Source organism: Rhinolophus sinicus, linkage group LG01, assembly GCF_036562045.2.
Source record: "Rhinolophus sinicus isolate RSC01 linkage group LG01, ASM3656204v1, whole genome shotgun sequence".
In the NCBI taxonomy this organism is placed as follows: domain Eukaryota; kingdom Metazoa; phylum Chordata; class Mammalia; order Chiroptera; family Rhinolophidae; genus Rhinolophus; species Rhinolophus sinicus.
In genome coordinates this window covers 40,940,969-40,956,055 of record NC_133751.1, presented here as the reverse complement: position 1 = coordinate 40,956,055, position 15,087 = coordinate 40,940,969, and the positions used below count along the sequence as shown (strand labels likewise).

At 34.4% G+C, this 15,087-nt stretch overlaps 1 protein-coding gene across 5 annotated transcripts in view; it reads right to left on the bottom strand.

Annotated features, from left to right (window-relative positions):
* The window catches only part of NAALADL2 (N-acetylated alpha-linked acidic dipeptidase like 2), a 1,208,457-nt gene that overhangs the window by 648,125 nt on the left and 545,245 nt on the right, over positions 1-15,087 (bottom strand). For all 5 annotated transcript variants that reach the window (XM_074328105.1, XM_074328114.1, XM_074328118.1 and 2 more), the window contains one exon: positions 9,656-10,157. In XM_074328105.1, coding sequence (XP_074184206.1) covers positions 9,656-10,149 — 494 coding nt within the window. In that variant the 5' untranslated portion in view covers positions 10,150-10,157. The remainder of the gene's footprint in view (positions 1-9,655; positions 10,158-15,087) is intronic.

Genomic DNA, 15,087 nt, shown 5'->3' with positions numbered 1-15,087 from the left:
CCAATAAAAAACAAAACAAAATAAAATAAAATAAAAATAAAATAAAATCAATCAATCTCTTGAGTTCCATTTAAAAGAAAAAGCGCATTGACTTTTTATTAATTTTAGTATCAATGTTTCATATTATTAAATTTAATCCTAACACTCGAATAAATTATAGTAAAAATAAATAAATAAAACAAAAACAAAACAGCAGCCAAATTATGTTGGTTTATTTAAGTCCCCTAAATCAGCATGTATTTTTAGTTAGGGTTCTCCAGAGAAACAAAACCAACTGGTGATATATGGACATATGGACGGGGGGAGGGGGAGGGTAGGGGTTTCTTTTAAGAAATTAGCTCACACAGTTGTGGAGTCTTGGCACGGCTAAAATCTGTAGGGTAGACCAGCAGAGCGGGCTAGACACCCAGGAAAGAGTTGCTGTTGAAGTTCAAAGCCAGTCTGCTGGTAGAATCCCCTCTTCTTCCTATAAAGGTCAGTCTTTTTCTACTAAACCTTCAACTGATTTGATCAAGCCCACCCACATTATAGAAAGTAATTTGCTTTACTCAGTCTACTGATTTAAATGTTAACCTCATTTTTAAAATACCTTTACAGAAATATCTAGAATAACATTTGAATAAACATCTGTGCCCTGTGGCCTAGTCAAGTTGATATATAAAATTAAGCATCACACTGTGGTTATATAAGCATCTACAATTAGGAAAATAAAATCACCTGTCTATTCTGTGATAATTTCCCAGGATGGAGGGCAGTAGGGAGAAAACATTCGTCATCCATTTTTTAGGTATCTGAATTATGAGCCAACCGTACTTTCTCCCCCATCAGCTAGAAACATCGATTTCAAGTGACTGTAACAAAGTACTTAAAATGAGTTGATAAATATTGAACAAATAATCTACTTTCACATACATTTTAATTTATATTTCCCCTATAAATTGCCATATGAGATTATGGAATTAATACTTTCAGCTGCCATATTCAGATATCTTGCTTAATTTCTAAGGCATGGATTAAGATTTTCAATTGCAAATCTCGAAAGGTCATGTCGGCCATTTAAATCTTGACTTCATTGACACTGAAAAGAACATGAAAAAGTATGTAATCATCTTCCAATCTTTCCATGTTTAACTTACACTTTACTAACTATGATCATTACCAACTTTTCTATCGCAAGAGTGTCACGGAGTCAAATGAATCCACAGGAAACTGTCACACTTGATCCTTAAATGAAAAGGTTTGTTTTTCCCTTGTACTACATCTGACTGATCTTTTTCCTTTCTTGGAATGAATAAGATCAAGAAGTGAAGGTATGAAAAAGCATATAAACGTCAATGCAGCAAAAGATATAAGAAAAACCTGACAAGCCTTAAGGTTGAACAGTTTTCAGGATAGGCAGCCAGTAAGCACAGATGACCTTGGTGGAGCTGATGGAAATATTTCATTGACTGTAAAGCATAGGCACTGCAATAGAGTCAGCTAATTATGTAAAATATATTGCTCCCACTAAAAATTCAACAAAAACCGAATTTGAAAAACTAAGATTTCCTGTATTTTAATCCTTAACAACTCAATTTTAGCACATGCTGATATGTAGATAAATGCATTCAAAAATCAAAAATCTCACATATGTGTGTGTGTGTGTGTGTATATATATAGCAAGATTTTAACTTCAAATTTCAATAACATGAAGAATAACTATAAGTATACAGATGTTCCTCAACTTACAATGTGATCACTTCCTGATAATCCATCATAAATTGAAAATATTCTAATTCGAAAATACATTTAACACATTTAACCTATTGAATATCATAACTCAGTCTGGCCTATCTTAACATACTAAAAACACTTAGACTAGCCTACAGTTGTGCAAAACTATCCCACTACCAATGACCAGCATCACAAGAGAGAACCATACCACACATCACTAGCCTGGAAGAAGACTAACATTCAAATTTCAAAGTATGGTTTCTCCTGAATGTGTATTGCTTTTGTACCATCACAAAGACAAAAAATTACAAGTCAAACCATTGTAAGTCAGGCACCAACTTACATTTTGTATTACAATGGTCTTGCAATAAAAAGGCTGCTACAGTGGTACCTCGGATTTTTAATGTAATCCACAAATTCTGAAACGTTTGAAAACAGCCGACAGCTAGGCCTCCAAATATTGCACTCAGTGGAAGCTGTGTGACATGTTCCACTTCTGAGTCCTGTTCGAAAACCGAAGCATTTACTTCTGGGTGGACGGAGTTCATAGACCAAAGAGGTACTACTGTATTTTCAATTCATTTAATTTAAGTCATCTCTACATAATTGTAACACAACCGGTTAAAAAGTGTAGCGATTTTTAACATCTGTAATCTGATCATTGACCCTTTTTCTTTTCTTTGCAAGTTCCAAACAAAAACTGAGTCAGCTAATTAGCTGATAAAACTGTTCAAACCAACACTTGTTTTGTGGTCATATAGATATAAACATAATTGATATTCCAGAAAGGATTGAAGGCTTTATCAAGAAGGTCTGTATTCTGAGTTCATTCGCTCCTGCGGTAAAGATTTATTGAGTGTCTATGGACTATAACTCAAGCATTGTGCCAGACTCATAGTTCTTTCTCCATTGCAAAGTAAAAAGTGATCCATGCCAATAAAAAGAGAGAAAAAGAAGTACTGAGAGTTGCAAGAAAACCATGAGAGAACTCAACTGGTGGAAGATGAAAAAGGGCATCGTGGAGGAGTTGGCACCTGTGCCAGGCCTCAAAGGTCGCACAGTATTTGAATAAGTCAGAATTGAGAACATCATTGTAGTCAAAGTTCCCTTCATCAACAACCCTCCTTGATCCTGTTGGTGGGTGTTGCTCTTGCTCTGGCCAATTCCTAAGGATTGTGATGGGCATAAGTTTGCATCTGTGAGTTGATCCAGTCAGTTAAGAGAATTAATGTCATTATGCATAATACTGAGAAAACCTGAGTGAAGCAACTGCTTTACTTCAAGTCTAGAGCAATAAAATACTATGCAGATTTAATAAATCTTATCCTATGTATTCCTTTTGTAATTAAATGTAAGACAATGTACATTTATTATCTGGAGAGATCAATGATAGAAGAGCTAATTACTTCCTTTAGGAACCATCACTCTATTACTGTTAAATTCATTCCGTGTCATTTGAACAAATTGAATTATGTGTACTTTGGCTATACATTTACATCTTTTTCTTCAATTAAAATGCCAATTGCTTTATTTCCTTATTCATTTCTCCCGACATTTCTACTCCCATTCACTTTAATACTGAAATCGAAGAGGAACAAAAAATACAAAGGGTAGAGAAGACAGATGAAAAAAAAAAAATACATAAGACAGAAGAGGAACAGAAAGATGGTTGCAAAGTAAGGCTGAAAACTGATGAGAACAGTTTCTGATAGCATCACCATCATCTTAAATTAAAAAAAAAAAAACAGTAAAAGACACATTGCCATTAATCCCCCTTAAATACTTCCCCTCACTTCGAGCACACTTGTTCCATTGTTCTTTCCACTGTCTGAAGCAGTTCTGGAAGTCCTCTTTCGTGAGTGTCTTTAGTTGTGGTGTTGTGGCTGCCTTGATGTCCTGAAGCATTTTGACTTTGGGAAAGAACCAGAAGTTGCACATTGCCAGATCCAGTGAATAAGGTGGATGAGAACACACTGTGATATTTTTGACTGGAATTGCCATATATCAAGAATAATATGTGACATGGAGCATTGTCATGATGGAGGATGATTTACAGTACACTTTAAAATACACCTTCTCTCAACTGTAGTTCACACCCGACTGACTGCACCAAACAAGTTGAAACTTGTCATTGTATTTCTGTTCATGCGTGGCTTCACATATTGAAGATCCCTGCCTTTCCATTGGATGGCACTTGCCACCAGTATTCACCATATTTTGTGATAACAGTGGAAAGTCTCTGTGTCACACATAGCTCTGGTACAGCATTTTCTGTCAAATAAAAACATACAGTGTGCCCTCATTCACTTTATTCACCGGATCTGGAACTGTAACTTTTAGCTCTTCCCCAAAGTCAAAATGACTATTAAAGGTAAATGTTTTGAATCAATTCAGGACATCGAGGCAGCCACGACAGCACAACTAAAGACACTCGCAGAAGAGGACTTCCAAAACTACTTTAGAAAGTGGCAGGAACTATGGGATAAGTGTTGGAAGTGAGGGAGACTACTTTGAGGGGGATTAAAGGCAATGTGTCTTTCACTGTTATATATATATATATATATTATTTATAAACATTCACTGTATTGTTTTATCACACATCATATTTCTGTGGTATTGGAGGAGAAAAAAATTACTGATTTAAAGGAGAATTTCTAGTGCTCTGATAATCATAAAACCATCCATGGGTCTCCATGAACTTCACCGCTAGGTTTTCTGTAGGCAAGGTCATACTTTACTCTCTCCAGCAATGTGCTTATGATCCTCAGTATGTGTGTTATATCACTCATTGAACAGTATGTATGCTAAAGATTTGGTGACTTTATTATATAATAGAAAGAAAACATCGTACTGTGATGTATAATTTCTAAGTTAAAGAACTCTCTCAACAGCCCTAGGTAAGCACATTTTACACAAGCTGACCAGCATCCCAACTGATGAAAGCTGAATAGACTAGGGATCAGTACATGACACTGACTCACAAATATCTCTGACCCTCAAAAGGATGATAACCATATTTCATCCTTCGGGAAATAGGAATGGGAGGAATAATATATTGGGTAATGCATATAGCAGTTGGTACTGGGAAAAGAAACAGGAAGGCAAACAAGAACAAAATCAGAGGACTGTGGCTACTGAGGTCCCTGGAACGAATTGGATCCAGATCCTGTATCTAAAGGCCCTATTGCTATCCATAGATTATTGTGTAAGCCTACCTTCCAGTTTTCAAACTTAGAAAACACTTGAATTATTTAAATAGTTACTGTTCCAAGGCACCAAAAGCATACATTAAAGCAAATTTTAACTGCCTATTTTTGGTCTGATGCATCTGAATATATCTGATATACATCTGAACACTGTGTACCCTGTCTGCTTACGCAAAAGATGTATGGAAGCAATAAACCAACGATGTAAAAGAGCATTTGTCAAATAGCAACATGTTAAGCATAGGTAGAACTGACCAAGAGAATCTTATTTGAAGATTGATTCACACACACACACACACACACACACACACAGACATATACTATATGGTCATTGTATTCCTACGCTAATCTTGACCATGCCTACAAATGCGATCAAGTGTAACTGATTGATTTTCTTTTATTTGGCAAACATAAAACCAAGTACTTGGCTTATGTTAACCTAGTATGCAGGCTTTCTGATAGAGTAACTAGGTTCCTAAACTGGGATATGAAGTAAATATGTCTACCAATGAATCAACACATTAAGTCTGTATGAATTGACACATTAGTCCAATATGTTCTTTTCTAAAATATTACACATAAAAATAGCATATGTGTGACCTCTATATTGAGCAGGCATGACTCAGGGATTATAATCATAACATTTTTTTTTTTTTCTTCCCATTCACATTCATTCATTGGAGCTAGTTTTTGCCCTGTTCCTTTATAATAAACAGTGGTAGTCCTGGTCACATTTAAGTGGCTTGAGTTCCTCCAGCAAGTTATTACAGTGTCTAGCATCATTTAATAGTGAGAACTTTGAATTGTTCTCCATATTTAACCAACTCCAGATAGGGAAACTTACATTTAAAAAAGGGAGGGTAATCAGCTTCTTTGCTTTAGTGTTTCTACACCACCTCCCTCAGAGCTGCTGAGACCTCCAGGATTGACAGAGCAAGTGAGAATAGATAGAGTGAGAACAAAAGTTCTCACTTGACACTCTCATAACGGGCATGCTGCTCTCTGAATCTAGAGAGTCATCAGCTTAATTTTCCTCTTGTGCCTGCTTTATAGGTTCTTTGGTCCCTCCCTCTTTCTCCCTCTCCCCTTCCCATACAGTCCACAGAAGTAAATTGCCATAGGCCGTCCAAAACAACCACCTCTTCCTTTGGCACTTTTATCAACAATTAGCCAGTCCATATCTTATCACTTAGATTTCTCAGGTCTGAGTCAGAAACTCTGTGTGAGGTTAGTATCAAATTCTTCCAAGTAGTTCCTTTAAACCCTTTTTCCATTGGATTTTAGGCTTCCTCCTTGAGAAGAGATTGGGACGTACAACACCACTAGCAGATTTTTTTGAAAAAATCTTTTTCCACTCTGTGTCTTAGCTTTTCCAATCTCTGATAGGATAAGCTAAGACACAGAGTGGAAAAAGAAGTGGGTGATCATCTTAGGGTTTTGTACTATTTTTACTACTTTCTTTCTTTTTTTTTTTTAAATCAAGTTCTGCCTGCTGGTCTTAATTAGAAATCAGTATCAGTTGTCTTCAAGCCTCAGATGAAATTAAGACATCAACAATGATACTTCAGTCTTTTTACAGAATCTGGTTTTATATGAGTTTTCACTTATTTAAAAACAGAACATGACATATCCTCTGATTAATTATAATATAATTATAAAATAGAAATAGTATTTTATAATTACATCATAAACAAGAATTATGCTCATAATGTTTTCAATATAATTATATGAAAAATCTAAATGGCAAGCAAAATAATTTTCAAAATATACATTTTATATATAATTATAATGCATATATTTTATATAATATATGTATATAATATATAGTATGCATATTATATATTTATGTAATATAACATATATAAATATAATTTATATAATATATTTTATATAATATATTTGATGAGTTAAACACAGATGTTTCTCACATATATGCATTAATTTCCTACCTTAGAAAAATACTGAGGCGATAGAAGTCTAATGATGGGGAATGGAAACTTGGTCCATTCCCTCATGGAATCTGCAGTCTAACCTATTTGTGTATATATATATATATATATATATATATATATATATATATATACACACACACACACACACATATACGTATTTTATTTCACAACTATTAGGATGTTTGGCAAGACCTGACATAGTTTTAGAGTATGGGCAGAAATAAAGACTTGGTAGAAAAGAGAGATAGCAATCGATCAACAAAATAGTGAGCCAGTGAAAGCCCAAAATTAGTAAATTAATTAAAAATAACAGTAAGAACTTGTCATGTACAGAATTAATGCTACGATGACTTAGCAAACATAGAAACTCATAGTAAAAAATGTGGCTAGCATAACTATTGGGGAACAATAGTCCTTCGATCAAGAGATGGTTTTCAGAGAAAATTATTGAAACATATTGTACCAAAAATATTATTCTGTGAAGAAAAATAAATGAAAAAAGTATGGAAAAAAATTGTGGCTAGTGGACAGAGCAGAATTGTGAATCTGTGTCCATTCACTGAATACTGCCTGGAAGTATAACTGTTGGTGGTTATATTTTTGTAGCTAACTTTAAAATATATATTTTGTTGATGTTTACGTTTAAGAGGAGAACATAAGCCTTACTGTCACACAATTCCTATTCTGAGGAAAACAATGAGTGTTTTTATTTAATTATATATTTTAAATGTTAGAACTAGCTGCCTAATTTGAAAAGAGGAAATAAGTCCGTCTTTAAATTTGTCTACAATGCTGAAATAATAAGACAAAGAAAGCCAAGGAATGTAAGGAGAGAAAATAAATGCATTGACTAGTTAGTACACAAAACACACGTCATTAAGGTCCTTATTATTTCAACACAAATTTGACTCTGAGCTTACTAAAAATGAAAGTAAAAGGAAAGCAGCCTAGGTTATGCGAGTCATTGTGTCCATAAATTAAGAACTAAACAGTTGCTCAGGAATCACATAATCATTTTTAATATTACAAAGAAATTAAACCCATGGGTCCTTTACTAGAAGATACTTGTGTAGTATAATGAATGTCCACAATGAAGTTATAGTAGACAGTTTTATAGAGTTCTTATTTTTTATTTTCTCCTCCCTCTCTGCCTTCATCCCTTTTGTCCCCCTCCACTCTGTCTCTCTCCTTTTTTTAAATAACACCCGTGTGCCAGTTAGATATATTTTTAACAGACCACTCGCCCTTCCCCTGCTCCAGTGAGCTGAACCCTTCAGGGTGAGTTCCCCGGCTATGAGTTAGCAGTCTTTCTGCTGGGTTCAGCCAACAGGACAACTGGCAGGACACTATAGGGTAGGAAGATGGGAGAAGCTGTGATACTTTTTATTCTCTCTCTCTCTCTGTCTTCAGTGGTGTCTCTGGCTGAGGTTACATGCCCTGACCCCACACACACATATACATACACTTGTGTATGCAGAAAGTTCCAACTTCCACTGTTACCCCTAATTCCCTTTGCTCCTCCCACCTAGATTTAGTAATGGCTTCATTGTGTTGTTAATTTCTGTGTTGCCTCAGTGTCATCCAATTGGCTTCTCAGCTATCCATCACAGATGGAATAATTTCTTTGCTTTAAATATTTAGCAAGTTTTCTGTTGTCCTGGTGGGATCCTGACTGATACAATCACTCATTATAAGACAATAGACATCTTTCAGCTCAATTCAATATAAATGATTTTACATTAGGAAATACCATGGAAATTGTTATTATCTATATATTGCATGTTCAGGGATGCTTATGCAACCCTGAATAGCAGACACAGAAGGGTATAGGAAATTAATTCCCAGTAGTTATTCAGATGTGATATTCAGGAGAAGAATGATCATTTATTAGCATCAATACATGTGATATTTCAGCACACAAATTAAACAATGCCATTTTCCATGGGCATATTCCCTAAAAGATTCCTAGAAATGAACAGACACTCCCATCTTGGCTGTGGTAAGTTAGTGTAACACAGAAAGAATAGCCTGGGAAAGTAGGATTCCTCTCTTTTATCTACCTACAAACTACATCCATATGATTTACCTAGGTCTGTCTTTTCTCAGCAAATATAGAAAATATATGTGGAAACTAATATCTAATCTTCCCCTTCCAGTTCCTCACTTAACTAAATACATAAACTTAGGAACACTTTCCAACAACATATGTGATAATACAACAAACAACAACATTTTCAAGTTGCCCATTAGTTACATGACCTCAGAGGAGCTTTTCCCAAGAACTCATAAATGGACCGATTAAAAAAAAAAAAAATACCTTATCATTTAACTTAAAAATCAACACATTCTTGCTAGAAATTTCATATGCAAGAGATAGTTACTTCTGTCCATAAAGCAGGTTTATTTTATTCTGATACCATTAAAAATTCAATCATATGGTTAATGCCTTAGTTTTTAATTACACATTTATCCAATAGTCTTTGAATCTCAATCTAGCTTACCTGGGATTCCCAAGAGGAGGAAAATGCAATGACTGGTTCAAGTCTTTTAGTCTCAATAGTAATTATGGTTCTTGTTATCAATTAATAAAACAGAATCATAAATTTGTATTACAGTATCAAATCTGAAAATGTACACATCCTCTGTAAAGAATGTGCCGGTAACTTACGTTTCTCAGCTTGCAAGACTAATCTTAAACCATGGCAAAATCACCAGTTTGATACTCCCGTGAAACATGTTTCCCAGGAAATGAACCCCACAAACATGCATTCTTTCTATGCCTACCTGAAAGATTTCTTAATGTCTTCTGCTTGGATTGTCTTGAGAATCTCTTGGTATAACTGAAGATCAATTGTTCCTGAAGATGTAGCATTTGAAGGGCAATTTTCATGTGCATAATAGCCTATCAAAATTCCAAAAATAAATAAAATGATGGCCATACAAAGTATTTTTAAAAGGCGGCAAAAGTTGCAGTGGTTGCTTTTTGGCGCAGATCTTGCATAACGGGTAGCAAAGTCAGGCTCTTCTTGAAGTCGCTGAAACCTGCCTTTGGGTGAAGTTGCTGGTTGAATGGAATCAAGACTGAGGTCCACAGTCTCTGAATTCTCCAGGTTCTGATTCTCAGTACTGTCCAGCTGGAACTGGTCAAAACCAGGCTCTTCCAGTTCCTTTTCCATGTCCCATTCTAAGTCAAGGGCAGTGGCTTGAAGGTCATCATTGTCTAAGTACTGTGAATGTCCTGGACCTCTTTGATCTGCATTGACCTTTTGATAGGCCATCTTTTTACCTGTGAAAATAAGAAGTATAGCGACTTAAAATAAACAATAAAGAAAAACACAAAGGTGAAAACAAAACAGTAAACAACATTATGAGTCCATAAAATTTTAGTGATTAAAATCATCAGAAATTCATTGCCCCTAGAAAAATCACACGTTAGTTAATTATGCATGTTTTGCTATTCATGTTACTGTTGAAAAAGAAGACAAAAAGTAAGGTACTTTTTGAAAAAGCTTATGAGAAAACAGAACACACACACACTATAACGTTTGAAGCTCAGAAGAAGTAAGAAAGAGTCACAAATGCACAGTTGCATGAGGATAATGTATTAAAACGAAGGCAAAAATCAAAGCTTACGTATTTTGAAAATCACTTTTAAGAAAAATCTGAGATCAGAGCAATAACACTGCAATTTGGTACGTTAAAGGGGTGGGGGAAATAAAAGACCCTGGGTATGATTCACACTGCCAGAGCTAATTTAAAAGCACAAATTCAGGATAAGAATTTGCAGAACAACTAAATGAAGCAGCAACTCTATAGAAATACAAGAAGCAAAATATGATGCATCACATAGTCATGGGTAATCAAAAGAATTAGAGAAATTTAAGGCTACAACAGAGGACCAGGGTAGTCCATGGAATTAGTTACATGAATTGGTTTGACTCATTAAACTTTAAATACAAGTCTGGAATAGCATCCATCCAAAGAATGAAATCTTTTGCCAGGCAAGGAGAGTTTGGTTCCATAACTTTGTTACAGGAGTGGCAGATGGAGGTTTTTCTCCCTACACAGTTTGTTGAATCCTGCAGAGTGGTATTAGGATAACTAGGCTAATTAACTACAAGTGGTCTCCAGTCCATATTCAGTAACCTACTGGTACTTATCGTTGCAGATTAAGAGTACATATAACTAAGTTTTCTGTGTATCAGATACGTCACCCCAGGTGGAATCTAAAGTCCCTCATTATGTTTTATGAATTTTCTATGTGCCCCACTGTGGGTAAAGACCAGAGCTCACATGATAAATGATTAGCCAATTGCCTTAGGGCCAATGGTTGACAAGTGAACACTAATGAAAGAATCAAACAAGGACTTCATGAAAAGTAGTGGGATTATGCAAGAATTATGGGTACACCCAGCTCCAATTCTGCCTGGCAGAGGCTCATATAAATTAAAATGTTCTGAATGTTTAAGAAAGTTCAAATGATAAGCCCACATGTATATGGGCAACTAATTTTCAACAAAGGAGCCAAAAGGAAAGGATAACCTTTTCAACAAATAGTGATGGGAAAATTGGACAGTCACATGCAAAAAATGAAACTAGACTGCTATCTAAAGCCATATATAAAAAATTAACTCAGAATGCATTAAAGCCTTAAATGCAACTCTTGAAAAATTGAAAACATAGAAAACATAGGTATTAGACATATGGCCTCAAAGATGTTTTCGTGAACTTGACCACAAATGCAAGGGAAGTAAAAGTAAAAATAATGAATGGGACTACATCGAAATAAAAAGCTTTTGCACATCAATAGAAACTATCAACAAATTAAAAAGTCAACCAACCAAATGGGAAAAATATATTTGTAAACAACACCTCCAATAAGGGACTAATGTCCAAAATATACTAAAAAGCCACACAACTCAACAGCAAGAAAACAAACAATCCAATTAAAAAATGGGCAGAGGACTTGAACAGATACTTTTCCCAAGAAGACATACAAATAGCCAACAGATATATGCAAAGATGCTCAACTTCACCAGTTATTAAGGAAATGCAAATTAAAACCACAATGAGCTACCACTTCACACCTGTTGGAACAGCTATTATCAACAAGACATGGAATAACAAGTGTTGGAGAGGTTGTAGAGAAAAAGGAACCCTTGTACATTGCTGGTAGGAATGTAAATTCGTATAGTCACATAGGAAAACAGTAAGGAGTTTCCTCAAAAATATAAGAATAGAGTTACCAGATGGCCCAACAACCCCTCTTCTAGGAATCTACCTAAAATTTTTTAAAACATTTGTCTATAAAGAAATACATATGCTTATGTTCATCTCAGCATTTTTGATGGTAGCTAAGACATGGCAACAACCAAAGTGTCTTTCAAGGGATGATTAGATAAAGAAGATGTGATATATATATATATATATATATATATATATATATATATATATATACACAATGAAATACTATTCAGCCATAAATATGGATGAAATAATGTCATTTGCAACAACGTGGATGTATCTTAAGAGTATCCTGCTAAATGAAATAAGTCATACAGAAAAGGACAAGAACCATATGACTTCATTCATATGCAGAACATAAAACAGAAAGCAGCAAACAAACAAATTCATACACACAGACAACAGCATAGTGGTTACCAGAGGAGAAGAAGGGTAGGGTGAAGATGAAGAGGGTAGAGGGGTCAAATACATATATGGGTACTGAAGGAGACTAGACTTTAGTTGTTGAGCACACAATGCAATATACAGATGATGTATTACAGCATTGTATACTTGAGACATATATAATAGTGTTAACTGATGTTACCCCAATAAATTTGATTTAAAAAAACAAAGATCAAATATAATTAAATATTAAACTTTACAAAATAAAATGTTTCACTCTGACTAGATTTCTCATCTGCTACCCTATAAACTAGGATTTGTTCTTACCCAGAGTTGACTCAATAAATATGAGTATCTAATGCATGCCAGGTACTGGAATAAGCAATGAAGACAAAGATAAATGTTCCCTATTTTTCAAGTAAGGAAGAATCCAATCAGAGAGACAAATGCATTAAAAAAAAAAAAAAAAAAAAAAAAAGAAAAGAAAAGACAAATAAAATGTTCAAAGTGCAAAGGAGACTCAGGGTTGATTGATTCTAGCAGAGACTATGGGAAAGGATTCCCCAAGTGACCTCTGAGGTATTTTTGACAAGAGTGGAGGAGTTAACTAGGGCAGACCAGTAGTGTGAGAGGAGGCAAACATCTACAAGCATACAGAAGAATGAGAACACATGGTGTGTGGATCATCGGAAAAACCCAAATGGATATGTCATGGCTAAAGATGGAGCACATAGGCCAGAGACTCTGAGAAAAAACTAGGAAAAGTGATCTTGGGCAAATGACTTAACTTTTTTGCAACCCATGGTCTTATCTGTGAAATGGGCATAATAATAATGTAAACCTCATTGTGTTGTAATTGGGATTAAATGAGACAATGAACTTAACACATCCATTAAATGTTGCATGAGTAAGAAATGTCTGGTATTAGAGGAGGGAGGATGTTAAAGATTGTTGGAAGAAATAAAATGAGTTCAATAATGCAGAATAAATTATGTAATTTTGCAAGACTGCATAAAATTCATGTACCACCACACACATACATATATGATTATTTCTGTATTGCTTGATTTCTTTTAACATTTAGCCTATATGAATACATATAGGTATAGATATATAGACATATAGATCTATAGACTACATATAGATATATCAGCTGTGATCATGCAGCCATTTATTTGGTACTGTGTATGAGAAAGCCTCAAGGATAATTCTGCAGACCCTTTTGTTTTCCTTCCTTCTTTTCTTCCCAGGCTCCATTCTGCTTGGCCTCATTTACAAAATGATTCAAAACAGTACAGTGTTTGAATCCTGCCTTTGGTCAGGTCAAGATAAGCAAAGAAAAGGAGTAATGTATGAAGTTAGTGATAATTATTCAGATTGGTTAGTGGAGGCTTGATTAACAGGTAGAGGAAGAATCCAAATCACGCTTTGTCAAAAAAATAGAAGAAAATCATAAAGGATAGAAAAAACCTAAAGAGGGTAGAAATAAAGAATCTCTAAAATCCATGACTCTAATCCTCTCATATTATAGTGGAAACTGAGGTCCAAAATTAAGTAACTCTTTTAACACTACGAAAGTGATGTTTGAGTACACACTTCTTAAGGTGACTGGTTTTATAAAAATATGAGACTGAAAAGTTGGTGGTAAACTAATGTTAAATACTCCACGATTCAATTTATTTTAAGTTATATTATAAAATACTGTAATTTCTTAGCACTAGTCAACATTTTTCTTGTTTGGCTTAAACATCAATAAATCACTACTATCTTACCATGATACTATGATATTTACTTCTTTGACTGTTCAGTTCATGCATTATTGATTAATTTACTTAAACACTGTCTCACTGTGCTTTTCTTGATTTTTCCCCTCTCATTTTAATGAGTCAGTCTCTCTTTCTAAAGGCTTTATCAAAAATTGAATTATAGAACATGGTTTACGTTGAAGGAATATTTGACACATAGGAGTTACTACAAAAATGTGAGCTCTCTAATTCTGACCTCTACTACAAATATCCAAAGTCATTTCTCTACAAATCACTTAAAAACCAGTGCAGTGAAGAGGCAGGGTTTTCATTTCTAGCCTGACTATAGTCATTCCATCACATGTACATCAGCAATTTAACGCTTTTCAAATATCAGACAGAACCATCAATTAGAATGTAATGCAGATACAGATATTAACTCCTCATCATGATGGATATCTGCCTGACACCCTTAGTACGACTTTGGATTCATTGCTCATTTATAAGTTTTCACTAAATCCTATCTTCCAGAAGAGATATATCTGGGTCAAAGGTAGATGGAGCCTCTTGATGCTAAAAAATCCAAAGTATTTCACGAAAATTACCAAGGAAATAAGTTCTGTATGTGATAACATATACAAGGAAGAATATTAACCATTTACTACTTACTAATATATATATATATATATATATATATATATATATATATATATATATATGTATGTATATATACACACATATATATGTATATATACACACATATATATATGTATATATACATATACATATATGTTTAAAATTATATTGTTTTAAGGAAATAGTATAGCTTTTATAAAAATATAA